The 27,752-nt window shown below is 32.1% G+C and overlaps 3 protein-coding genes and 1 long non-coding RNA gene across 8 annotated transcripts; all 4 read left to right on the plus strand.

Annotated features, from left to right (window-relative positions):
- The first annotated feature begins 474 nt into the window (after positions 1 to 474).
- LOC123214640 (phosphoglycerate mutase-like protein 1) lies at positions 475 to 6,639 on the plus strand. Of its 4 annotated transcripts, none has more exons than XM_044634549.1 (11): positions 475 to 884; positions 1,982 to 2,043; positions 2,198 to 2,305; positions 2,400 to 2,479; positions 3,025 to 3,187; positions 5,208 to 5,282; positions 5,370 to 5,458; positions 5,767 to 5,871; positions 5,965 to 6,084; positions 6,226 to 6,270; positions 6,348 to 6,639. In XM_044634549.1, the coding sequence occupies exons 1-11, from the start codon at positions 698 to 700 to the stop codon at positions 6,466 to 6,468; spliced, it is 1,155 nt and encodes a 384-aa protein (XP_044490484.1). In that variant the 5' UTR covers positions 475 to 697; the 3' UTR covers positions 6,469 to 6,639. The 4 variants fall into 4 exon arrangements, with proteins under 4 accessions (XP_044490484.1, XP_044490483.1, XP_044490485.1 ...); XM_044634548.1 differs by having other exon boundaries at positions 477 to 884; positions 1,976 to 2,043; XM_044634551.1 differs by having other exon boundaries at positions 819 to 884; positions 1,976 to 2,043; positions 2,121 to 2,305.
- Positions 6,640 to 7,072: 433 nt separating this feature from the next.
- Positions 7,073 to 8,625, plus strand: LOC123214500. Its single transcript, XM_044634298.1, has one exon. It carries the CDS (start codon positions 7,177 to 7,179, stop codon positions 8,518 to 8,520), a length of 1,344 nt encoding a protein of 447 aa, XP_044490233.1. The 5' UTR covers positions 7,073 to 7,176; the 3' UTR covers positions 8,521 to 8,625.
- A 5,399-nt stretch (positions 8,626 to 14,024) lies between these two features.
- LOC123213529 lies at positions 14,025 to 15,707 on the plus strand. 2 transcript variants are annotated; one of them, XR_006501716.1, is made up of 5 exons: positions 14,028 to 14,343; positions 14,481 to 14,583; positions 14,698 to 15,304; positions 15,391 to 15,484; positions 15,573 to 15,707. It is a non-coding gene; the product is annotated as an uncharacterized LOC123213529 (long non-coding RNA). The 2 variants fall into 2 exon arrangements; XR_006501715.1 differs by having other exon boundaries at positions 14,025 to 14,343; positions 14,698 to 15,484.
- A 6,461-nt stretch (positions 15,708 to 22,168) lies between these two features.
- Positions 22,169 to 24,566, plus strand: LOC123214090 (transcription factor GTE2-like). Its single transcript, XM_044633809.1, has 4 exons — positions 22,169 to 23,653; positions 23,743 to 23,956; positions 24,043 to 24,189; positions 24,289 to 24,566. The coding sequence occupies exons 1-3, from the start codon at positions 22,298 to 22,300 to the stop codon at positions 24,099 to 24,101; spliced, it is 1,629 nt and encodes a 542-aa protein (XP_044489744.1). The 5' UTR covers positions 22,169 to 22,297; the 3' UTR covers positions 24,102 to 24,189; positions 24,289 to 24,566.
- The last annotated feature ends 3,186 nt before the right edge of the window (positions 24,567 to 27,752 follow it).

Raw genomic sequence — 27,752 nt, forward strand, 5'->3', positions numbered from 1 at the left:
TGCATTGCTTCTTGTTGGGAACCTCTTCATAAAACAAGTACTCCAATGGAAACAATACCAATGCTAACAGCTATAGTTTAATACCTCCCAATTAATGGCTGCCTTAAATTCAAAAATAATATTTTTTATCTTTTTCATTTTTACAAACCTTACAATCCTTTCTATATTATCCATTCTACTCAATCCAATTTATTTCACCTAAATATTAGTACTAATAAATTATTAATATTATTCTAATTAATTAAATAACATATTAATCTTTTAACTTCTAACTCAAATCTCCATTATTATCATATTAATTATTCAATTATTATCTTAATTATTATGATAATCAATACAAGATTTAGTTTAAAAATTGGATTAAGTTGATTTGGGTTTGCAAGACAGCTTAGCTTGTATGATATATTAGAATAATTCAATTAGGTTTTTAATTGGGTCTTCGGTTTAAGTCACATTTGGATGGTCGAGTGTTAGAACCAACCAATATTGAACTGATTCAAAATACAAACTTGAGAGATTCGTGCTCGGCTCAATTTTAATCTAACCAAGTTGCAAGCTTACAGGTGACTTTGCTCCTTCATACCCCTTCTTCCTCTTCTAAGCCCGGATCACAAAGGGGCAATAGAGTCTAAACGGTCCTCTCCGGAGCCTGAGTGCCAATAAATAACAAATACAAGTGACCGGACAGAAAGCATCAATGACAACATTAACAATTTGTCCAACCGGTTATTATTCTCCTAATTATAACAAATATAATAAACTTATTCCTCGAGCATTCCCGTCCTCTTCTTCTACTTACTTAATTTTCAACCGGTCCTTCGAGTCAACAGCTCTCACTTCTACATCCCCTCTCTCTCTTCGCTGCTTCTCCTCTCCTTACCCTGGTAATTTTACCCACTTCACAAACCTCCTTTCGGTGCTTAGTTTTACTCCGCTTTTTTTTTTGTTTTGTTTTGTTTTGTTTCGTTTCGTTTCGTTTCGTTTCGTTTCATGATCTCCTTGTGTATATTGCTGTTTGATGTTCTTTTAATGCGTGCCATTTTTTAAATTTATTTGTTTGCTGTGCTGTTATTTGATCTGGGCTGTTGTGCTTTCTTGGTTTAGGGTCGGATAAGTTGTTTGGGTTATGAGTATGTTTGTTTCCAAGTGGGTTTTCTTTTTGAAGACTTAGATTCATTTGATATGATGAATCGTGGTTTTGATTGAGGTTCATCGTGCAGCTTGGTCTCTGTGTCCCTTTTTTTTCCAGGGAATTTATGAAATGAGGTGGTTGTTTGATTAGGTGGGTGTGTTGAAGTGTGAAATTATTCGAATATTGAAGCTTGTTAATCTTTCTGAGTAGTTGTGTTGTTGGTTGTGTTGGAGTCTTGGGTTCGGATGCACTTGTTTGCTTTTTGTTTCTCACTGTTTTATTCATGGTTTGGAGTGATTAATTGGATGTGAAAATCTCTGGAATGTACTTCGGGTTGCTCAAAAGGAAGTGCACTGTATATGTTTTTACTACTTCATGGGATGGATAAGGAATTGTAAATGAAGTACAATAAAAGATTTGAGTGGAAGTTTATAAGTCTCAGAGTTCATTACTACAAGGCACAGCAAGAATTTCTAGCACCATTTAGTGATGCCTTATGTTTTATTGTTATATGACTGTCATTCTTCTGCATTAGTAGTTTGAAAAGCGCATAATGTAGGATGTATATGTGAGATATAAAGTGATTAACTATGAGGGCATTGAAGATAGTTGAAGTGGATATTAATAATATTGTTAAGTTTCTAATAAAAACAACATCTCCTCCTTCAATAAGCCATCGACTCAGGTTGTTGGGTGAATTTGTGGTGTTGTAGAAGTGCATGTCTATAAATTTCATTATGTCATGACTTCTGAGTTATAATTATAAGAGAATGAAGATTCTTCATCTGTTAAATATATATATATTTATGCTTTCTATAAACATCTAATACTTATGAATTTTAGTTGAAGATATGGATGGCGGTGTTGGTCCAACTTTGTATCCTTTGCATCGCTGCAAGACTCTTCATCTGGTTGGTATCTCTCTTGCTTCTCAATTGATATATGTTATCCATCGTGGATTTGAAGCTGCTACATATTTGGTTTGAAGGATGTACAAGATTGCCTTCTTTCTTGGTTTTTGCTCGCAAACCAAGGCATTGTGGTCTTATGAAACGATACATCCAGGTGAGGCATGCACAAGGAATTCACAATGTTGATGGAGATAAGAACTTCAAAGCATATATGACTCCTGAATATTTTGATGCTCATCTAACCCAACTTGGCTGGAAGCAGGTAAGTCACTGGTCGTTTATGTAGAGCAGTTGAAAGAAAAGCACTGACTACATTTTGTGACTATTATTATTAATATTTTTTGCAATTGATGCAGGTTGAAAATCTGCGTAAGCATGTTCATGAGACTGGACTTGTAAAGCGGATTGATTTAGTAATTGCGTCTCCTTTGCTTAGGTATTTCTGCCCATACTTTCTTGTGGATATATTTTCCTGACGTAGTACCAATGCATTTCTAACTCGCTTGGATGGGGCCTTACAAAAGACAAAGTTGACTTGTAGTGTTTTATAGATGAGGGTTGAAAGTGGATAATGTTGTGCAAATGATTATTTATATTTATCTTTTATGTTGACAAAGAATCATTTGTGACTCTTAATCATATTTTCACCCATCTGTTTAACACTTGAAATTGATTTCCTAATATTATGGCTTCAGAAGTGTTTTTTTCTACAGTTTTGTTCTTTGAATTCATCGTCTTGTTTTCTCTAAAAGATTTCAGCTCAGGATTATCAATTATTTTTCAACCAAACAAAGAATTTAAACCTTCAAGTTTCACAAATTAGATGTCAGCTCATGTTTTGGTTATTGTATTAAACAGAATTTGTGAATTATTATTTTGAATGCTACTCTTCATCTGTTCCAGTTCTTAATTTATATAGTTCATTTGTTATAGCATTTAAATTTGCTCTGCATTAAGTTGTAAATAATGTGATGTTTTTAGGACACTGCAAACTGCTGTTGGAGTTTTTGGTGGTGAGGGCTATGAGGATAGGATGGATGTAGTACCACTAATGGTGGCAAATGCCGGAAACAGTGGCCGTGCTGCAATTTCAAGTCTAAACTGCCCACCAGTCATTGCTGTAGAACTTTGTCGGGAACATTTGGTATGTCTTGCACTACTATGTTTCTCAAGATTGTGCATAATTACTTGTAACTTGTAATCAATGACAACATCCTGTTTAGAAAGATTGTTGTTGAGCTGGCTGGTTAGTTCATTTAAGGTGTGTAGAGAAAATATTTATTTCTTTCTCCAGCAAAATCTAGAAGTAAAATTAGCTCCTCATTCCATTTTCATCTTACTAGTTGCTTTGAATGTTTAAGAAGTCAATAGATATGTCCAATTTTTGTCCATATAGTGAAAGATAAACAGCTGGATCTTCCTCTACCGAAAGGACTTAGCATTGCTTATTGGAGGACGGGAGAAATTCTGTCCTTTTATGCATACAAAACTACTTTTCAATGTATCATGCACTAAAGGTTTGTTTGGTCTGATAAATCTTTTGCAGAATATCTGTTATTTTGTTAGTAAGAAATGAACTTACTGTGATCTTTTAACTGTTTCTTAAAAGTGTCACTCATATAAAGATTCAGGGGGTTTCAGAAACATAGTGGAGATTTGCTTTTTAAAAAGGGTCTTCCGGAAGATGATTCATTGCAAATGTAATGAATCATACCATGTTGTAACTTGTGTTTTAGCTATTCAGCATCATATATGTGCCATTGCGGTAAGGACCCAAATTCTTAATGCTAAGTTTTAAGTGGCTGGTAAATCCAATTTTGTTTGGTGATCTAAGTGCTTGGTTTAGTGGTCAATCCTGAGCCCTTGTGCTTAACCAAGTTTTGGGTTTAACTCCCCTTTGGACTGCCTGTTTGGAATATCATCTCCTGTGATTTTTTTGAGTATCAAGGTTGCAAGACTTTGCAATGCTCTCCAGCTTAGAACTCTTGTGAATCCACACAAAAGCTTAGAGTGTTTTGGAAATTGAAGAAGAATTCAATGTATTCTGGTTAAAAACAAATATATATATATGAAAATGTTGAAAGACTTTGCCATGATCTCCAGCTTAGAACTCTTTTGGATATCAAAGAAGAATTTAATGTATGCTGGTTATAAAAAAAAACAAAAATATGAAAATATGTAACACTTTTTTAATCTTGTTTCCAAAAATATATAATACATTGCCACTCTAGCTTGTGGAAAATTGGCATGATGTGATCTCTTCTTTGCATGGCTTTGTTTGGTCTATTCCTTAATTGCCAAATTCTAACGAATTTGAGATTTATCATTGTGCAAGGAAAGCTAATGCATATCATAAATACTGGTGCTAATCTAGCTTCAAATTCCTAGTTTGATTCTTGGAAAGTTGGTGCCAATTATTTTTTATTCTGCAAATGTAGAAATTGAATTTACTTTTGTTTGAAGTTAAAACGAGTTGTTTGCCATAATAGGAAATTCCCAACCATCTGATCCACATACTTTTGCTGGAGAATTTCAGCTCCTGAGCTAGTGGTGTCAATTTAGCAATTGCTATGTTATGAAATCCTTGTGTTTGATTGCATTGCTGTCAAAAAGTTGTTTTGTGCTGATGTAAAAATTTATTTGTCGAGAATTTAATTGAAATTGTAAAACAAGAATAATGACAAAGAATTTATGAATTAGAATAAGAGAAGAAACAAAGATAGGAAACCGTCAGAATAAAAAACAGGCTAACAAGTACATAAAATGTGCTATATGGCCTCATAATCAAGCTTGAAACTCAAACCCTTTTTTAATCATAAGTTTGTCATGGAAACACAAAGAATTCAGCTTTTTCTGTTGAGTTAAAACCTAGTAAGTCCCTGTCCTAAACCTTTGGTTAACTCTGATAGTTTAAGTTGTAGCGTCTATAAGTAATCTACAATTTCAAACCTGGTTACCTGCAGCTTGAAAAGGGTAAAACTAACCAAATAATATTCTTATATAATAGTGTAAACAGTGCCCATATAACATGTACAGCTACTTGAATATTTGTTCTGACTAAAAGTAATATAATAATTATCTAAAATCTGGCAGTCACAAACTAAAACTATTTGGAGGGTGAAGCAACTACAACTAGCATTTGTACTTATTGTTTCTTATTGCAGGGGGTTCATCCATGTGATAAGAGGAGAAACATCAGTGACTATCAGTTTCTCTTTCCTGCAGTTGATTTTTCCCTGGCAAGTATTTAGATTTTAAGTACACCTGGAAAATTACAATTGATTTTTCAGGTGCTCTGTTGGATAACTTTTGACTATTCTGCTCAGGTAGAAAGTGATGAAGATGTATGGTGGAAGGCCAATGTTAGAGAGACAAGGGAAGAAGTTGCTGCTAGGGGATTGAAGTTCATGAACTGGTAAATACGTTGTTCTCCTGTGCATGGGGCTCTGACTGAGAAACTCACTTGGTCCTCTCAGTATAATTCCCTAGCATTTTATGTGTTGATTTTAGTTAAATAGATAGCTGGACACTGTGTTTGATGAAGTGGGATGATCCTTCTATGTTATTATTTTTGTTGACATCTTCAGTTTTATCATGGACTTTTTTTCGCTAATATTAGTTACAACTTTACAAAAGCAAGAAGTAAATTCTAATGGATCACCTCCTCATTTCCATTACTATTTTCAGTCCATGTTTGCATTTGTGTACATTCTCATGATCCAGCTGTTACACCGTTGAATTTTCTACAAGAGGCTGCATGATTTTATTAATTGGGAATCATGTCAAGGAACAATTAGTACCAGCAACTATGGAAATTACAATCTTGTGGTATAATTTGTTAGTTTTTTTTTCATATAAAGTAACTGTATGGATTGAGATGATATATTTGATGTAAACCTTACTCTCCTCTCTGCTTCACAGGTTGTGGACACGTAAGGAGAAAGAGATAGCAATTGTCACGCATAGTGGATTCTTGTTTCACACATTGACTACATTTGGAAATGACTGTCACCCTTCCGTGAAGACAGAAATATGCAAACAGTAAGCTAACTTCCACCTAATTTGTGCATGTGTAATCTCTTTGCATCTTGCATGTTAACATAATAGGATTCTCTTCAGTCATTTTTGTTTGTGTTTGAGACACCTAAGCAAGAAATGACATTTTTCAACATGCACTTGCAGTTTTGCTAATTGTGAGCTCCGGTCCATGGTCATCGTTGACAGAAGGTTTTGTGCAATTATTGTTTTTACCATTTAAAGCAATATCTTCTCTGTTCTCATTAGTTCTATTTTTTTACCTCCAGTATGACTGGATCAGACACTTCAACGACGAATTATCCTGGAAATATTCCATCTAGGTTGGATCTTCCTAGCGGTGTTGCACATAAGAAGCTTGAGAAAGAAGAAACCAGTTCAAATGACTAGTCACTAGTGAAGGAATTGGTGTTGTTAATCTATATTAATTCCCTTGTTGGAAACTCTGGTTTCTTTTCTCTGCATACATTAATGGTGAATGACATGGGTTGCAATTTGGAAGACATGGAACCAACTATATTTCGAAGTTTCAATTCTAATGATCTATATATTTTACATAAAGCTCGATTAGGTGCATAAAATTAATGATCAATATATTTGGGTCGGATTATTTTTTTCGTATTTTGGATTGCTCCGACTCGTTTTACCATGTCCAGATTTCAATAATCTTTTATTAATTAATTTAAAATTACTATAAAGACAGGAGTATTATTACTCGGCAGACTTTATTTTATTTACCTGTGGTTGTGATATTTTTTAAAGATATTGCTGAGGATTTAAGCAAGGAATGAACTTATAGACAAACAACATCGTCCACCAAATGTACGCGTTAATGGCGTCAGCATCTTATTCCAAAATATCTTCAAAAAAAAATAATAATAATAATTCACATGCTCAATCTCTCTCTTATCCCAATCTCGACTGGCCCCCACCATAATTTCATCTCTTTCATTTATCTCCCTCCACCTGTCCCCTACCCAGATAAATAAAACTTCACTCACTCCGCTCTTTTTTCTTACTGCAGCAACCTCTCTCATGGATTGACTGCAAAATTTGTCAAACACAAAACCATATCGTTTCCTTCAGTTTCTCTCATCTATGGAGAATTTCTCTTACAATTCTTATCCCGATTCCGGTAACTCCTCTCCTCGTTCTCGCGACATCGATTTCGAGAACACCGCTTCATGGGAGGATCAAAACATCAAGGCCAAGTTCATGTGTAGCTATGGTGGCAAGATCCACCCTCGTCCTCATGATAATCAGCTCGCCTACGTCGGCGGCGACACCAAGATTCTCTCTGTTGATCGTACCATCAAATTCTCTTCTATGATCAACAAGCTTTCCGCGCTCTGTGGCGAACCCGACGCCTCCTTTAAGTATCAGCTCCCTGGAGAAGATCTCGACGCCTTGATTTCGGTCACCAATGATGACGATCTTGAGCACATGATGCATGAGTATGATCGCCTTTACAAAGCTTCCGCGAAGCCGGCTCGGATGCGCTTGTTCTTGTTTTCGGCTGTTGCCAATTCCAGTTTCGGATCCGATTCTTCCAAGTCGGAGCGTGAACGATTTGTAGAGGCTTTGAATTCGGGTCCGACTCTTGTGAGTGAGCCGAAGAAAATCGCTAATAATGTTGATTTCTTGTTTGGTTTAGAGAAAGGAATTCCGCCGAACAAAATTCTGGAACCGGTGCAGCCACCTCCGCCGGAATATGTAGTTCCGGATGAGCGAGGTGTCGGACCGGATCGGGTCGTTTATCCGGATCATGCGGTGAATCCCGTTGACATACAGAGACAGCTTCAGAGGTTGCAGATGAGAGAACATGAGCAACAAGTTCATGAAGCTATGTTCATGAAAAAGACGGAAGAGAATTTATCAGCCGGATTTTACGTTGCCATGCCAGAAAAAGCTCCCCCACCACCAGGGACAGTACCATTGTCCGTACAGCAAACCACGCCGTTTCAAGTCCCTAGTTCGAGTTACCCAGCCACAGTAACCAACACGCATGGGCAACCTGAACAGCCGGTTTATATGCTCCCTCAAGGCACTACTATGCCTGTATATCACCCACAACAGCCGCAATCACAACCGGCGCCTCAAATGATCCGACCCGTGGCCAGTCAACCTTACTATCCCAACATGCAAAGAATGGCTCCGGATGTTTACCGCGAACAAGCAGTTTACAACATGGTTTTACCTCCGCCAAATATGCCGCCGCAGATGGGAATGGTACGGCCGAGTGGACCCGCGATGGGGGTAACTGATACCGGATATAGCCAAGTGGGATATGATAGTGGGGGGAGACAAGTATATTTTACAGGAGCGGGAGGAGTGGTGATGCAGCCACCGCCAACGACATATCAGGGAGGAGTTAACATGGCGGTTAGCGGTGAAACGAGGGGCCCGGAAGGCAAGGTGGTGGGTAAATTATCACCAAATTGATGAATATGAATGTGAGTATTAATTAGTATGTATTGTTGTCGTATTAAGTAATCTTGTAACCATTATTATTATTATTATAAAGTTTATATATATATGTTTGCATAATCTAATCTAAATTATTATATATTGTTAAGGGAAATTAATATTAATGTTGCAAATTGAGCCAAGTTAGGTAAGCATGTAAACATAGAGAGAGAGAGGCAATTACTGTGTCATCACATGCAAATTAAATTAAGAAAGACAGAGTAATGAATGACTTGAAATACAAACAAAACCCAGAGTAATTTTGTAAAGTAGATGGATGGATATGGCTTTGGTTATTGGCAAGTGTGAAAGGGGCTGGTAAGGAGGGATATGGATTCATCCAATCCAATTGAATTCAAAGCAAGGAAGAGACAGGAATTGTTGCATTTTCTTATTTCAATGATGAAGCCCACTTCCTAATTTTTCATGGTGAAGTTATCAGCTACAGAAAAATGTCACTATTATCTTTATGACATTATTTCAAGTTGGCTAGGCGTGGCGTGGCGCCACTTTGCGTGGGGATTTTGACTTCTCTACTCGTCTCTCCATCCAATCCAGTCCAATCCATCTCCATTATCATCAGGCCAAACGAAGCTTTCCCACCCAAGTTTTACTCTAGTCCTAATCACCCCTCCAAGTCTTAAAAATTCAAATATTTATCCATTATCTATCTTTGATTAAGTTTTTCAATTAATTATAAAAATAAAAAATATTATTTTATTTTAAATATTAAAATAAATAAAATTATTTTTTATTTTTCTTTATTAATTTAAAAAATTAATAATTTTTCTTCACTTAAAGTATGAAAACTTATATTTTTTCTTTTAGAGTTTTATTTTTCTAAATTCAACAATCATTTTGGGAAAGTTATTAGCTAGTCTTCTCACCGCCTTTCTCCTTGGTGGTTTCCCAATATGGAAACTACAAAAAATAAGGCTAAAAAGGTTAGATGATATTGCACATATTTATATATCGTTCAATCATCTGTGTTGGTCGGATGATGCACACACAATAACGTCATGTTAGTGTATTGTCCAATCGATACATAGATTTGTATATTAATGTTTGGCTTTTTTGATCAGATTTTTGATGATTTCTACGTTAGAAAACCACCGAGGAAAAAGGTGGTGGAAAGGTTGGCCGACAACCTTCCTATAATGATTGTCAGATTTGGAAAAATCAAACTCTAGAGGAAAATGTAAGTTTTCAAACTTTTGGATGAAAGAAAATTAATAGTTTTTTTAAAACTAAAAGAGGAAAATAAAAAGTAATTTTATTTATTTTCATGTTTAGAGTAAAATGATACTTTTACCCTTATAATTAACAATAAAATTTGACACAAATTGGATGATGGGTATGTGTTTAAGTTTTTTAAACCCAGTGGGTGGGTGATGAAAATCTACTTAAACTTGGGTGGGAATAAATCCTTTGCCCTTATTATCATTAGTCCATTTTCATATATTCTGGTATATATTGGGTGTCCCCACGGCACTTAATGACATTTTGTCACCATTCCCAACTTAATTTGGAGGCTTTAAATAAGAATAATTTAACGTTTTCTTTATATAAACAATGCCCCCTTTATGAAGAGGCTAGAATTACTGACCTTTAAATTAGCAAATATAAACAATGCTTCATCAATATAGCAATGTAAATGTTACTGTAGTACCATATGATACTACTAAGTCACCACCACTGACCAAGCAAGCTTCACAGACTAATTTGACAGCAACAAGCTTAAGAGTCAAAGATAATTTATTAGGTGAAACGTTCAGTCATGTTGCCTATCCGAGAAGCACCGGCGCCCCAAATTGAATGTTGAAGAAAGATAAGCCATTGACTTTGCATTTTAACTCAAAAATAACCTCTCCCTCCCCTTATCTTCAATCTGAAACTTTTATATATTTTTATATTTCCAATTGGGGTGACAATCTTATTAATATTTTATTATTAATAGATATATGATTGATGATTTGATTACCAACTTTATTTTTTGACCCATCCCAGAACTGGATATATTTTTTTAGGCCAGAGAGCCCATTAATATATTTAAGCCAATCCAAAATCCAACCGTGGATTTGAGGGTTTGCAATCAGAACCAGTTGCCATTTGTAATATTCTTGCACATTGGAATCAGGACAAATGTCAATGGCAGTGGTATTCCAAGTCTACCCTGTATTATACATTTTAATTACAATAAAAATTATACATATTTATTTTAAATATATATTTTATACTTATCATTAAATTATTAAATAATTTTAATTTAAAAATATAATAATATTTTATTATATAATAACATATTATATATGTTTATTTATATATTAAAAAATATATACGTATCGTATTATTCTTCTAATTAACTTATTTTTTAATTCATATCTCATCAATTAAAAGTATATTCCAATTCATTTCAAAATTTTGATTCATCATTTTCCACCATTCACACCTTTTGAAAACTTTTATTTGTGCTAAAGCAAAATATCACAAATGTTGCTCAAAAACAAGACAAAAATAACAAAATTCAATATTTCATGCATATACTTGTTGTATTCCCCTTTTATGGAGGATGTAGAATCTATAACATTGTATACAGTATACATTATTAATATACTTTTAAGATCATGTTGAATTAAAATCATATAAATGACTGATATTAAATTTGTCACGCATAGTCTTTGAATTCATAAATTGTGCCCATGTTAACTATAATCTGAATCCATATTTGGTACACAATTCACATTATTCTATTTTTGATACACAATTCACGTATACAGATGATATGTCATTATATAATTAGGTATTATTTTATCACATGATAACACGTGATTCTAAATCACTCAATTATATGATAATACATTATCTGTATACATGAATTATGTACCAAAAATATATACACATAGCATTACTCATAAGAAAAAGTAACACCAAATTACGTGAAAACACAAATAAATGTATACTTATCTATATACTCAAAGTAGGTATGCATAACATTACTTATATTTAATAAAATTATGTAAACCTACTTCGGATATATAAATATATACATACTTATATGTGTTATGATATAGTTAGGTAACTTAGAATTAATAATAAAATAATATTCAAATATATAATTTTATATATATATATATATATACACACACAACTATATATCTAAAATGGGTACAAATAATATTACTTTAACATATAATGCTACTAATTATTCTGTGTGTAAAATTTTACATCTCAAGAACGTAATCTCATTAACAAGGAATAAAATAATTGACTAATGTATGTATATGAAGAAAAAATGAATTGCGCGGCGCTCACTCAAATTAAGCCATCAATTTTTATGCCACCACCGAAAGTTTTATTTTGGGTATAATTGATGATTGAAAATTGAAAATAAAATAATTTTCAAAAAGAAAAAACACATATAATTGATCATGTTTATCAATGTGTAACAAACATAAATAACAAACTAATGTAAGATTATTTATAACGAATAAGAAGAAGATAGGGTTTATTTCAAACTCTTATTTGTAAAGTTTTAAAAGTATAAATAATCATCATTTTATTAAAATTTTTTATTAAAGTTAATGATAAAATAATTATTTAACAAAAATATTTTAAAAAATAAAAATATTTATTTAATTTTTCTCTCTTAGTTTAAAAAATTAATAATTTTTTTCTTATTAATAGTTTTAAAAAAATATATTTTTCTCCTAAGATTTTATTTTTTCCACCTCAACTTTTCGACGCTCTAATATAATAAAACTCAAAATTGGTATCAATTTGATAACATAGACGAAACCAATATTAAAATATGAACCCAATACGAGACAATTATTGAACTATAAACTACCAAATTAGAGAGCTAAGCAAAAACAAATTGCTTAATTACTATGGAACCTGACTTTATTATTAGTTAACAGATTAATGAACAACCAACTGATTTTAAATGGGATGAATAAAGGATCATCACACATAATAATTAAAGAAGTATGAATGGAACAAAGAAAGAATAGATGCAAAGTTCATGTTCAAGATTGGTATAAACCGAAAGCAAAGCAATATTATATTCTAGCAAACACAATAAAGTCAGAATTTGGTGTCGTTTCCTTCAAAATAATTTATAATAAAATATATATATATATATATATATATATATATATATATATATATATATATTTATATATATATTTATATATAAATAATAACACATAATTTTGTCACTTTAGTCCAAAACTTATAAGAAGGCTAATATTTTGAGTAGTTGACAAACACCCAATCTATCAAATTAGAAAAGGTAGTGGAATCCTAAGCTTGACTTGACAGTTTTATTTATTATTTTTTATTATTTAAATGATTTTTAATAGTAGTCCTCTGTATGGTAGTAAGTATTTGTCGGTCTTAGAATTTGGTCCAAATTTATTGATTTTGAGAATATGGACATTTCCGCTCCAAATTTATCAACAATTTTGTCAATTTGATTTGATTATTAAAAAGAGTAATGTTCTATGAGTAATCTTTTTCCGTTTTAACCCTCGTCAGAACTAGTTAACACTATCTTTTTTTCATTTTAGGTTTAGAAAATAAATAATTTCTCTTCAGAATTAGACTTTGAAATGTTACATTTATTCTATAAGATTTTCTTTTTTTCTCCCACCTTTTTTTTTACGGTATCACCAGTTAACTTTTCTCTTTTTTCCCTTTTTCAACATAGGTAACTGGACAAAGAGCATCCTCATCACTAGCTTCCTCTATTGATGAAGATATCGTTTTCGTGTGTTACCAACACTGAAAAAGATGAGGAAAAGAGAAATTAATTAATGATAACATTAGAAAACGGAGGGAGAAAAATAAGGAAACTATAAGAGAGAAATGTAACATTTAAAAGTTTAATTTTTGAAAAAAATTATTAGTTTTTTAAATTTGAAAAAAAATAAATAATATTTTATTATTTTTAATATATTATTAATAAAATAATAATTTTATTTTTAAAAATTAATTAATTTTATTAATTTTAATTATTTATAAATAGATGTTTAAGGTTTTAATAATAAATGAAAATCGGTCTGAGAATTTAATGATCGTCGAGTGGGAACAAGCCCTCTTGCCTTAAAAAAACCAATAACATATTTTTTTCCACGTGAACGGCTCATCAATTTTATTTCATTATTATTTAAATTTTTGAAAATAGTAATGTGGATTTTAACTTTTTGGCGCCGCAGAGTAATTGCACTAACTGTTCTAGAAGACCAAAGCCTTTTTTATCTCTTCCGCCGAGCATCCCCAGAACAAGTTAATTAAAGGAAAAACTCTGCATTTTGAAGTCAAATTCTCCACGGTTTTTCCATTCTGTAAAAACAAGCCAATTGTAAAGCCTTTCCAAGCGTCCAAGGAATATTAGTTAGCCAATTTATCATAACAAAGTAAACTTGCAGAAGGAAACAGCTTGTATCTATCCAAGCAAATGCTTATCAGGCTTTAACGTCACTGGGGAAAATTGGAATCTACATTACTGCAGATTAAAGAATTGAACAACTTTACGCCACAACTAGTAATTCTGCAGAATCGAATAAGGGTTTTTTTTTAATAATAATAAAATCAATCTACCTGCAATATTATTACTTGAGGCTTCAGCTTTCAAATATGCTCTATGGATATTTCCTTCAGCCTTCATAAAAAGTTCTCTTTTCCCATGTATAAATGTCTTGGATACACAAGTTTTATAAATATCCTCCAACAAAGTCTGTTTTCTTCCTGTTGCTAAGATGAATGATCCCAAGTATGGTTATCCGTACCCGCCTCCAGGTGCGCCCGGTCGTTTTTTTTTTTTTTCCCTTCTAGACTCATCGTTAGTAACATTTTTGTAAATTTTAGTGGTATTTATAAATATGAAAAAACACCCATAATTTTCTTTATGGTGACAAATTGTGAACTATATGCAGGGTCTTATGGGCCTCAAGTAGTGATGGCACCTCCACAGTATTATCATGCAGCTCAGCCACCACCACCACCACCTAAGAAAGATTCAAGTTTTCTTGAAGGATTGTGCGTTTTAACTTCCTCTTCATTCTTCCATAAAATTTATATCATCTTCTTAATTATTTAAATAGTCAAATTGCATTATGGGATATAACTAATATGGGGATGATTTTTTTGCAGCTTAGCAGCTTTGTGTTGCTGCTGTCTCTTGGATGACTGTTGCTGCGATCCCTCCATTATTTGCGTTACCTAAATGCAGCTTTGTGTTGCTTCTGTTCCCTTTTCTATTTTTCTGCCGAGTGTATTCTATTTCTGATTAATCCTATATATTAAGTTTGCAGTAGCTATGTATCAGATAATACAGGTGTGATCCTATGTATTTATTTTTTGGGTTTGGTATCAAATATTTTCAATCTTCCAATTACACGATAATATATCATCTATGCATCCAAACTGTGTACTAAAAGTGTATATGCAAAAAAAAAAAAAAAAAAAAAAGCTATTAAAGCTTCGCAAATAGAAAGGAAATGCAGACAGAAGAAAGTAAAACTGGTTTGTATTAAAACAAGTGTATTCACATGCTTTCAGAATTCAGCCACGTATATTTCCACAATCCACTCCAATTCTATCCTCAATCCTCTGTTATCAAATTTACCTTTTTCTTTCGCACCAACTTCACATCTTTTTCTCTCAAGTCTTTATCTTCATAGTACAACCGAGTTAAACTCAGTACTCTTCCTGCCAAATGTGAATGAACCCAAGTATGCATATCCTTATCATCCTCAAGGTAGTTGACAAAATACCTAACAATATCAACTGTGGAAATTAGGTGTTGATTTGCAGGTGAAGAATTTAATAAAATTTGAGTTGCAGCTGCAGGTGGGTATCATCACCATGGATCTCCGGTGATGGCACCACCACTGTATGTAGCTCCACCGCCAAGAGAGTCCAGTTTCTTCGAGGCCTGGTATGCATTAATTAAGTAATTAGTCAAATGTTAGTGACTGAGTTTGGATTTGCAAATAATTAAGGTGATTGATATATTAGATTTGCAGTCTTGCAGCTTTGTGTTGCTGCTGTCTCATAGAGGAATGCTGTTGCGATCCCTTTATGCTCTTCTGGCTCTAATTGCCGAGAATCAATTTGTGTAAAATGCTTTTCTTTTAAGATCTTATCCTCTTATTTTGTCATATACCTAACGTTTGTTCGTTGAAATTTTCTTTCCCTCAGAGGGATTGCTTTTCTTGTATTACATATATCAAGAAAACTAAAGTTAGATTCAAATTGAATTTATTCAAATTTAAACTTTAAGTATGTTCAGCTTATCAAGTTCGTAAACATAAAAAATTCGATATAAAATGATGTTTTGATTAATATACATTAAAACAATAACGTTTTACTAACGAATCAAGTTTGATATTTCTTAAATGAGTTGAATTCGAATTTAGCTCCATGCAAATTGAGCTGAGCTTGAGTTTAGACAGGTTCAAACTTAACCCATTTCAAATATAATCTTAAATAAAATTATAAATATATAAAAATTACAAATTAAAAAAGTTTATCAACAATATTAATCATTAATAAACTAGTCAAACAACAGTATGATCAAATACTATTTAAATTATGTGATTTGGTTAAATTATATATAAAATAATGCAATTTGATTAGAATCACATTTCACAGGTGTAATTTAGTGGAAATGTTGGAGAAAGCATATTTACGAAAGTGTGACACCAAATCATATCATATGGTTCGACTTAAATTGTATTTGAGATAATGAAATTAAAGGCCAATGTAGTTAAATTGTATATTTTAGATTTCAATTATTGTCAAACTGTATCATTTTAACTGTTAGTTTGACTGAAACCACAGTAAAAAGAATTATTCCAATCATAGGATATTGTAAGATTATGGTTTATTTTTTAAATTGAAGAAAGTAATTAATTTTTTAATTGGTGAAGAAAATCAATTTATTCCTATTATAAGAGTGAAACTGATAGTTACTCTAGTAGAATTAATGTTTGAATTTGAATAGATTTGTCTGATATCATTTGATCAAATTTTAGGTGATTTTTATACTGAAAAACTATTGGAGAGAGAGACGATGGAAATGTTGGCCGACAATCAGAATAGAGTGGGTGTTAGAAAATAGTGACCAAAAAAATCAAACCCTAAATAGGGTAAATATAACTTTTTAAACTTTAGATGGGATAATAAGATAAAATTTTAATTTAATTTTTTATTAAATGATTATTTTATCATTAACTCTAACAAAAAATTTTAATAGAATGACAATAATTTAAATCTTTTAAATCTTACGAGTGAAAATTTAGAAATACATAAAAATTTAGATGAGAATAAATCTTTTGGCTTTTTACACACAATTTGAGTATATAAATAATATATTATTATTTAATTAAATAATTTTAAATTAAAAATAAAATAATACATAATTATATAATACCATATTATTTATATACTTAAATTATATATCAAAATTATATTCCCCAATACTTACTTTTTAAAGTTATTATATAAAAATATATGTAGGGTGAGGCCGACAATATCACATGCGTTATTGTATTTGTGGCATTTGGATGTCCTGACAGTGCAGAAAATCTGATGACCACTGTCAATGACTTTTTTTTTTTTTTTAAAATCCAAATAAATATAATCAAAACTAGGGTAATTAATTAAAATAAGTAAAATTTTAAGCGTTTATACGTTTTTAGGTCACCATAAAAAAGTTTTACTAAAATAAGCAAACCGTATTTTTTTTACCCTTTTTACCCTTATGTTGAAAAACCAAGTAAAAATATTTTTTCTGAGAATGTGCGTCGGTTTATAGCGGTTACGATGGTGGCTAGGGATTTTACACTGAAACTTTAAATATGTCGAATTATGTATATGAAAGTTTTTGAATGTTTCGAACGCTTAAAATGATGTAGTTTCAATGTTAATGGATGTCTGGAAGTGTAGCCGTTGAGAGACAAAAGCGCGCAAATTTACAGTGTCACGCAAACTGCGCAAATTTACAGTGCTGCGCAAATCGCGCAAATACTGTTTACACCGTACAAACCTGTTCACATCGCGCAAACATTGTTTACATCGCGCAAAAGTAGATATCATAGTCTGTGAACAGTATTTTTTGCGCGATTTTGCAAGCAGTTTGCGCGATGTGAAGAGTATTTGCGTGGTTTGCGTGACACTGTTCATAGTTTGCGTGACACTGTTCACAGTTTGCACGACACTGTTCACTTTTTGTGTTTTTGTCTCTCAACAGCTACACTTTTAGGCATCCATTAACATCGAAACTACATCATTTTAAGCGTTCGAAATATTCAAAAACATCCATATACATTCGACATATTTAGGGTTTCACTGTAAAATCCCTAGCTACCATCGTAACCGTCATAAACCGACGTACATTTTCATAAAAAATATTTTTACTTGGTTTTTCAACATAAGGGTAAAAAGGGTAAAAAAAATACAGTTTGCTTATTTTGGTAAAACTTTTCTAGGGTGGCCTAAAAACGTATAAACGCTTAAAATTTTGCTTATTTTAATTAATTACCCTCAAAACTATATATATTTATATATATATAATCATATAATAAAATAATTTTAAATTAAAAATAAACTATTATCTAATCATATAATAACATATATAAATATATACTTATTTATGTATTAAAAAAAAAATACACATAATATTATTTCATAAAGATAATTATTTTCTACCGTCAATGACTGTTTCTAAAAGAATCTCTATGTTGACCCATTTTATTAATTTATTATTTGAAACTAAGATGTTTATATATACCCGGAACTTTTTTATGATTTAACAAATAGGATTTGCATGGTAAAGTATTATAATTTACTTTAACATTGCTTAATGCGAACCAAACCAACTAAGCAAGTTCACAAATTTAATAAAGTTAGCTTTCTTTCCAAGAGGTTTACTCATTTCCCATATAGCTTTATTTTACCAATTTAAGAATGGTCCATAAATTTCCTTCGAGGGATTGTGGGATTATTAGCCATTGAACTCTTTAAGAGCATCCTAATTTTGTCTTTTTATATATTTAATTTTTGGTCTTTTCAAAAGAGTAATTAGATTTGAATTGATAAACATAACACAATATCAAATAAGCTATTTGGAGACTATGTACTTAAAAAAACAGAAATTCAATGGATAAGATTAAGATAAGATTTCTGTAATAAAAACAAGAGAAAAATACGAAACAAAGACATTCATCGTAAGGGAAAGAGGCATGTACCAATAACGTGGAACGGAGAATTTTAAAGTGGCCCAAATTTTTGATAAAGTCACTTAGTCTAAACTTATAATTATGGGCTCAAGAATCCTATTAAGTTTTTTGATATTTATGATGGCTAACAAAAAAAGAATGCCCACGTGGCTATCTTCTCACTATAGGTTTTTTTTTTTTTTTCATTCGGGATCTCGTATGAATTGATTAGATGGATAAATTTAAAATATAGTAATTGAATTTATAATTATTGTATCAGATAAATCAGAATTTTATAAGTGTGATAGATACTCGAACCCAAACTTTTTCCTTAAAATTTTAATGTTCTATCAATTTTATTAACTCTTGAAATCATATTCTCATCAACTCATTATAAAATATCGGTTAGAGTAGTATTATGTATACAAATTTCTGTATAAACAACTACATATCACGATATGATTAAAAGATTTTAAATTAAAAATAAAACAATATTTAATTGCATGAGAACATATCATTATTTGTATATATAGATTTATAGCATCTGTTATCCCATCCATGCTTATATCGAAATTATGCTATCAAATTCTTCTCAACAAAATTATTTTTCAAAATCTAAATCTCAATTTTAGGAGAATTGTTGTTGGAGGGCTACATCTTTATCACTATACTCCAATTTTGTTGAAAAACACTTTAATCACTTTTTTGACAAAACTTTGCATTGTTAAAAAGGTACATCATAATGCAAACATATGTTATTATAAACCCTAATTATTCTATAATGTCTCTTGAATAATAAAATTATATATATTCATTTTTAATACGTAAATAAATATATATTTAATATATGTCATCATGTGATTGGATAATTCTAAATTAAAAATAAAATAATATCAGATCCACAAATATATATCTATTTATATATTTAAAATGAGTACACATGATATTACTCGTCTCCTGAATACCATAATAAAATGGACTGAATAGCATACATGACATAATAAAAAAAATTCATACAAATGTTTTAATGGAATGAATGAGTTGTGATGATATTACATGTTTAAACCATATGATTAGCGTTTGGAAGGAGATGTTTTATATATTTAGAGCAATATTATAAATATATATTTTGAATACACAAATATATACATATTTATATATGTCATTATATGATCGGATGTTATTTTATATTTAATTTGAAATTATTTAATTATATGATAATGTATATATATATTTATATATCTAAAATATATGTATGTTGTTTTATTAACATGTTCAAGTCAGTGGTCAAGTTTTAGGGTCTATTTATATACCACTTTCAGCCCTTGGGATCGTTTATTTCAAGAATATCCAAACTTTTCAAAAATCATCAAGAACCCCCATGATTATTAAATAGTACCATTAAATTATTAACAAAATATGTTTTCTTGGTGTTTAATTTCAATTATTATAAAGAACATTTTATTTTATTTTTTTGAATAATTTGAATGCTTTTGATAAGAGCCCTAAAAAAGTCACACCCTTACAAAATTAGTTATTGAAAATTTTTGAAAAATTGTGTTTCTTTTACATTATAACTTATCATATTATATTATTTTACAAGTTTAACCTTGTAGAAAAAAATAAACATTTACTTAAAAATAAACATTATATAATTAATACTTTTAAGACTCTTAAATTATGATGATTGGGCATTTTCTTTCAAATTTTTTATTATTATTTGAGCGGTATCATTTTTTCTTCATCAATAATAGAAAGAAACATCGTCTCAATTTCTAATACCAACCCAAATCAATTTCCCACAAATATATTATAATATTTTAACACAAGTTGAGATGGGGAATTGGTGAGGAGAGGACCACTTCCACTTGGGTAGACTTGTTTTTATCCTGTGTCTGATTTTTTAAGCGAATGATTAAGGGAAAAAAGACAAATTCCTCCTAAAGTTTTGGTAAAATAATAAATATATAGATGAATAATTTAAATATTTACTTTAGTTTTTATCTATTAGAATATATTTATAAATTTTTTAATGAAGTTATGATTTAAAATTTTTATTTTATTAATAATATTAAAATAATTAAAATTATATTTTATTTTCTCTTTTAGTTTAAAAACCTAATATTTTTTTTATTGATTAAGTTTTAAAAAAATTATTTCTCTCCTTAGAATACCAAACCTAAACTCTAACCTTTTATCCAACAAATAATAGACCAATGACTGAGGTATATGATGAAGTTGTCCAAAGGATGATCTCTGGACGATAACTATTGTCTAAAGATATTAGTGGTCATCTAGATCTGGATGATACTCATTATATAGTAATGCTCTTGTCACTCATCGGTGGATAGAGAGAGAGGTGAAGAAAAAACTTAGAGATTTATGAGGGAAAAAATTGCTTTTCAAAGTTCATATTTTGGGCTAAATGTTAATTTTTGAAACTTAAGAGAGAAAAAAAATAAAAGTATATATTTTAATATTATTATTAAATAACAATTTTATCTTTATATTAAATGAAAAATTTAACAGCAGTTTAGGGATAAATAGATATTTAAATTTTTTATCTATCATAGGTGTATTATTGAAATTGAGTTAAAACTTGGGGGAAAAATAATACTTTGCTCAGTGATTAAATACCCAATAAAACTATATAGACCTATTTTTGGTACACAATTTATGTACACAGATAAAGTGTTATCATATGATTAGATATTTTTTTATCATATGATGACACATGTTTTAAAATTATATAATTACATAATGATACATCACTATGTACATAAATTGTATACTAAAAATAGGTGTACATAGCATTGCTCTTAAATACCCAAGTTTAAAAAAAATTCTGATGCATGTTATGCTTTTCGCTAAAGGACGAATGCTAGAGACAGTTATTAATTTTATTATTATTTATTTATTACATTCTTTAAATTTCAAATAGAAATTTATTATAGAAAATGGAAATTTCCCTTTTTCGCTCATTCAAATGGATTTACTAGTTTACCCTTGACGACACGGTGTTTGGCAACCCTTTTTCATTTCACAATCCCCTCCACATGCGTCTACCTTCTGCGTTACGCCGGTCCACCCAGTTGGCCTTTCCCTCCACGTCATCAACTTGGCCCCACGTCATACGCTAACCCTAAATTCACGCCACATGGAACCCAAATTCATCCCAAATGGAAATGCCCTTTTCAAATCACCCATCTGACGCTCTTTCACATGACACGTAACTATAACTTATAATCCGGACCGTCCATGACAGATCAGCTGATCAGAGCATTGGGCAGTTCCGAAACTACATGAACCGTTGGATCAACCAATGAAATTGAATCAACGGGTTGGATGCTACCCCAGATCTTTACGGGCAGATCTGATCGTCTTTAAGAACAGGGGGTAGCCCTCTCTTGTTCCTCGCTCAGATTAGGGGAAATCACAAACCCTAGACTTTACGATTCTTCGAAAAATTAAGTTCGTGGTGGCGCGTGCGGTTCACGAGTGGGGAGACGATTGATGGTAAATCACGGCGGATGGCATCGGCGGTGCTAGCCAATAGAAGCGAAGGCAATTGGCCGATGCAACCAAAAAGTGGTGGTCCTAAATTCATGGGCAAAGTCCCAAACCTTAACCCTAAAAAGAGGCAGTTTCACCAAGCCTCAGAAATCAACGGCTGTCAGATTGACGAGTCACCCGCCGTCACTCAATCCGCCGCCTCAGACGACGCTTCCTCTATTAACAGAAGACCCAACAACAACGATCATCTCCTCTTGGGTAATTACGTTACCTTCAATATAACGTCGTATTCGAAGAAGGAGCTGATTGAACTCAAGAGCCGCTTGATTGTGGAGCTTGAACAGATTCGCCAGTTAAAGAACCGGATCGAAACGTCGTCGTTCAGATCCAGCTCAAAGAAATCGTCGACAGCCACAAATAATAAGATTCCGGGGAACAAACGTCCGTTCCTGTTGAATTTGGGTCAAGATTCTAAAAAATCCAATCAGGATAATGGTAAGCTGTTGAAGAGTTGTGGGCAAATCTTGACCAAGTTGATGAAGCACAAACTTGGGTATATTTTTAATTCTCCTGTTGATGTTGTTGGTTTGGGTTTACATGATTATTATGATATTATAAAGAATCCGATGGATCTTGGCACTGTCAAGTCGAAATTGACCAAGAATTTGTACGATTCACCGGTGGAATTTGCTGCTGATGTTCGGTTGACCTTCGCCAATGCCATGACCTATAATCCTAAAGGCCATGATGTTTACATTCTTGCGGACCAGCTTCTTGCCAGATTCGAGGAGTTGTTTCGTTCTGTAAATGATAAATTGGTTCTAGATGAAATTCAAGAGCGGGTTTATGAAGAGGAAGTACCGGTGAATTCTTGGAATTTACATGATTTTAAGGATAGAGAGAGTTCTAAGCAGCAATTTGTGGCTAAATCTGGGCCAATGCGGGTTCCCCCGGTTGGGTCAAACCCTAACCCTCACCCTAAGCCAAACCCTCCGGCGGCTGCACAATTGCCTGTGAGAACTCCCTCGCCACCTGTGAGGGCAACACCAGCTGTGAAGCCGCTAAAGCAGCCTAAGCCAAAGGCCAAGGATCCCAACAAGAGAGAGATGAGTATGGAGGAGAAGCACAAGTTGGGGGTAGGGTTGCAGAGTTTGCCACAAGAGAAGATGGAGCATGTGATTAATATATTGAAGAGGAGGAATGGGAATCTCAGGCAAGATGAGGATGAGATCGAGCTTGATATTGAGGCTCTGGATACTGAAACCCTTTGGGAGCTTGATCGTTTCGTGACTAACTACAAGAAGATGGTTAGCAAGATTAAAAGGCAAGCATTAATGGGCAACAACAATGTGGCTGCAGCTCAAGCAAATAGGGTAAATGAAATGGATTGTTATTGTGATTTGGTTGCTTTTATGAAATTAATTGTTTGGAATTCTAATTTCAGTTATTTTTGTTGTTACAGGAAGTGCCAATGGTTGAGAAAGTTGAGGCGCCTATTGAGTCAAAGAAGGCTAAGAAAGGGGAAGCTGGTGAGGAGGATGTGGACATTGGTGATGAGATGCCGATGAGCAGTTTCCCTCCAGTGGAGATTGAGAAGGATAACGGGCATAACAATAATGCAAGTAGCAGCTCTAGCAGCTCTAGTAGTTCGAGCAGTGATTCATCTTCATCAAGTGGTACTTACCAAATTCTAATATTTGGAGTGGTGTATAGATTGAAAAAGTTAAAAGAGAGAAGCTATAACTAATGTTATGTATTGCAGATTCAGATTCAGGGAGTTCTTCTGGAAGTGATTCAGATGCTGATGATGCCCGGTCATAGTAAGGCCTTTTTAATTAAGGTTTGAGGGGATTCTTTGAAGCCTTTCCTGGACAGAGGGCCTTAGTGTGGTGGTTATGGATGAGTGAAGGTACAAATTGTATTTCCTTGTTGCAAGTTAATTTAAACCCATAATTGTTTAATGTTACAATGTCTTTGTGCTGAGTGTGTGAATGTTTGATTGATGCAGGGTGGTGAATTGAATTGTTGCTAAGTTGTGTTGTTGGTGCTTTATGGAGGATTTTGATTGGAAATGGGAATCTGCAAGTGTAGCTTGGCTGGATTGTAAAGAGGGGAAATAGAGATGCAAAAACCATAAAAACATGGAGATAATGGTTAGGTTAGGGAAGTAGAGAATTTGTAGCGAGGAGTTAGAGATTGGGTAGAGGAAGACTTGTTAGAGAGAGATTTAGAGGGTTGAAATACTTTGTACACATTATAACACTAATACATGATGATTTTTAGCCATCCAAGTGTTTGCAAATTTAGTTTTTGTATGCTTTAAAGATTCAGGAATCAGGACATAAAACTGAAAATTGATTATTAATGTGAGTGAGATTATCTGTAAAGCCATACAACTCAAAGAAAAGCATGTGAAGAAAGGATGTGCCAGGCTTGACAAAATGCTGTAATGCTTATTAATGATGGATGGAGTGGTGTGCTTCTTTTTCCTTACTTTGAGCACTTAATGCTTTGAGTAGAAAAGCAAGGCAAGATATGAAATGGTTGGTCCAACAAAAATCCACAACAACAAACAAGATACATACAAAAAGAGTGTCCGGTTTAAGGGGTGTTGGTTGACAGGGACGATGTAATGTAATGTTATTTATTCAATCGTTCAGTTCAGTGTCAAAATGCAGCAAAGTCATTCTATTAATCCTTAATTAACAGGATAGAGACGACGAATTTTGACAAAATAGAAAGACGGTCGGCAGAATTTATTATATTTGTAATATTACTTGGTGCAGCCATTTTTAATGAAACTTCTTGTGGTCAATGGCATTTCGGGTACACTTGGATCTCTATATTACCAAATTTATGCGTGGAGACATGAAGGAAACTGCAAAGATGTCGACTGTAGAAGAAATGGCAAGAAAACTATAGTAAATTAAAAGATTAAGTAATATAGAAGATGATCCACTATTGATAAAAAAAAATACAAAAGCACTGTCTATTGTCAATAAAAAACCTATAAGAAAGCTACCTATTGTCGATCGAAAATTGTAGGAATACTGGGACCTCAAACTACAACATGGGAGCAATGTTACAGGGGGTTGATCGATTTCGAGATTCAGCCCATACCATTTCACCTTACTCACACAGTGGCAAGTTTTAACCCTCTTCGCCTTCTTTGTACAACAATGAAATCCAATCCTTTTTACTTTTTTCGCATAGCAACAAGTGGTGATACTGTTAGCATGTGGACAATGGTGGAGGAAGGGTAATTTTAATTTAGAATAAAACATTTTTGTCTTAATAATTGTTGAGTAAGGCACAATGGGGTTTAGGGTTATGTTTAATTTTACTTGAATACGATAGCAATTTTTTTCTAAAAGTTTAGTAAAAGTAAAATAGTAACGAAACTATGATTACATCTATAACCTTTCAATAATTAGATTAACAATATGGTAATTAAATTAATTCATATATTATTTTTTATGTCAATATTGTAATAAAAGATTAACAAAACCTTTTAAATAAATTAATGCTATGAATAAAAAAATAGATTATCAAAGTAATAAAACATTATTTCGAACCAAAGACACCATTTGTGATTATGTTATAACTATTAGACTAAATGACTATTTTCACCTAAACTCTGGCAAAATGACATTTTCAAACCCTTTAAGTTTAAAAAGTTTATTTATTTATTTGTCATCTATTTCTGTCAACGAAATTTATTTAGTTTTACCATAAATTATTAGTGGGTCATTTTTAGTAAAATTACGAAAAAAAAAACTATAAACACTTAAATACAAAGGTTAATTATCAATTTGTCCTTATTTTATTGAAATTATACCCTGAACTAATAATGGTGTCATTGTCGTAATCTTTCTTCTTCAATTTAACACTACAACGGTCACTCGAAACTCATTATATTTTTCTATTGTAAATCTTACACATCAGACTGAAAACTATTTTTTTCACCTACTGATTTCTTTTTAGAGGGTATGCATTAAGAGATAGATGTCACAATATAACCTATTGTTTTCCAATATCACCAAAACGAATAATTGAATGATGAGAAATAAAAATAAAAAGAAAAGGGATAATTAGGGTTTTCAATTTTGGAACATAATGAATACAATTTGTCGTTACTTAGATTAAATTTTATATATTTACTTAAAGTACCGTTGTTTTGTGCCTTGTAAAATAATATTATTTTATTATTTGTAAAAAAAAAGGATAAAATTATGATAACATATAATATAAAATATATAAAATATGTATTTTATATATTTTTAATAAAAAATTATAACAAAAACAAGTTTAAAATGGTAAAATACAATATATTTTGGTTGTTAAAGGCGTATTTACTAACTAATAAACTAATGAAGTTTTAGACAGCAACAAAGTTATTAGATATCATGTCATGACAAAACAATGGAATAAAATAAATAAAAAGATGGGTTTTCATAATTTAGGAAATTAAATTCCCGCACTTTGTTTCCCTCCTTAATCAATTTTCAATTTCCCTCCCTTTATGAAAAGTTGCTCTTCTTGAGATAATGGAGCTTCTGTCTTTTATGGCAGCAGGAGGAGTACTACGTTATGTATGATATGAGACAGTCTTCAGAGCAAGACAGTATGAAATTATTAAAGTGTTTCACATTACATCATCTGAAGTAAAGGTGGTATCCAATTTCAAATCCTACTGTTTGAAAAACTGATGAATCATGGCCCTAGACCTAGAAGTTGGTTTGGCCAATGAAACATAAAATATTTAAGGGACAAATAACTATGTCCCACACAAAGTTTAATGAATGACATTTTCCCCTCTTTAAATCTAAAAATGTCAAATTTCTACCCATTATCCATTTTTTAAATAAACCTATTTGATCTTTTTAGGATGACTGTTTTACCCTTTATTAAAACTATTTTGTTATTTGAATCTATTTGGTTTGTTCTCCTCAAGGCCTTGGGTTACATATCCTCTCCCCAGCCTTCCAACTTTTTGAAACATACTCGATCACTAACAAACTCTGCTAAACCCGCAATCTTCCAATTTAAACCCACATATATGTAACATCTCTGCAGTTGCCACCGCTGCCAATCTTCCGCCACCGCACCCGCAGCCACATCTCTTCAACCACTACCACCACCACCACCACCACCACCAAACCTTAAACCCATTTGCAACAATTGCTCCATTCTTAACACAATAAACACATAAAAGTTTCTCCTTTTCTTAGGCCTCTTCTCAAAGTCACAATAAACAAACAAAAAGCACACTATCTCAAAGTCACGATCACCCTGGCCGCTTCTCCATTTCAAACCAATACCACTACCTGTTGTTTGAACAATCATCAACCCAAAATCGAATTCCTTGCAATCTAAAACTCAAAACCAAAATTCAAGAGATTTTATCTTATTTTTCCTCCTTGTTTCAACTCAGTCAACCATTGAGTCATTGTTGACCTTTGATGAGTGTGG

Source organism: Mangifera indica, chromosome 4, assembly GCF_011075055.1.
Source record: "Mangifera indica cultivar Alphonso chromosome 4, CATAS_Mindica_2.1, whole genome shotgun sequence".
Classification (NCBI taxonomy): domain Eukaryota; kingdom Viridiplantae; phylum Streptophyta; class Magnoliopsida; order Sapindales; family Anacardiaceae; genus Mangifera; species Mangifera indica.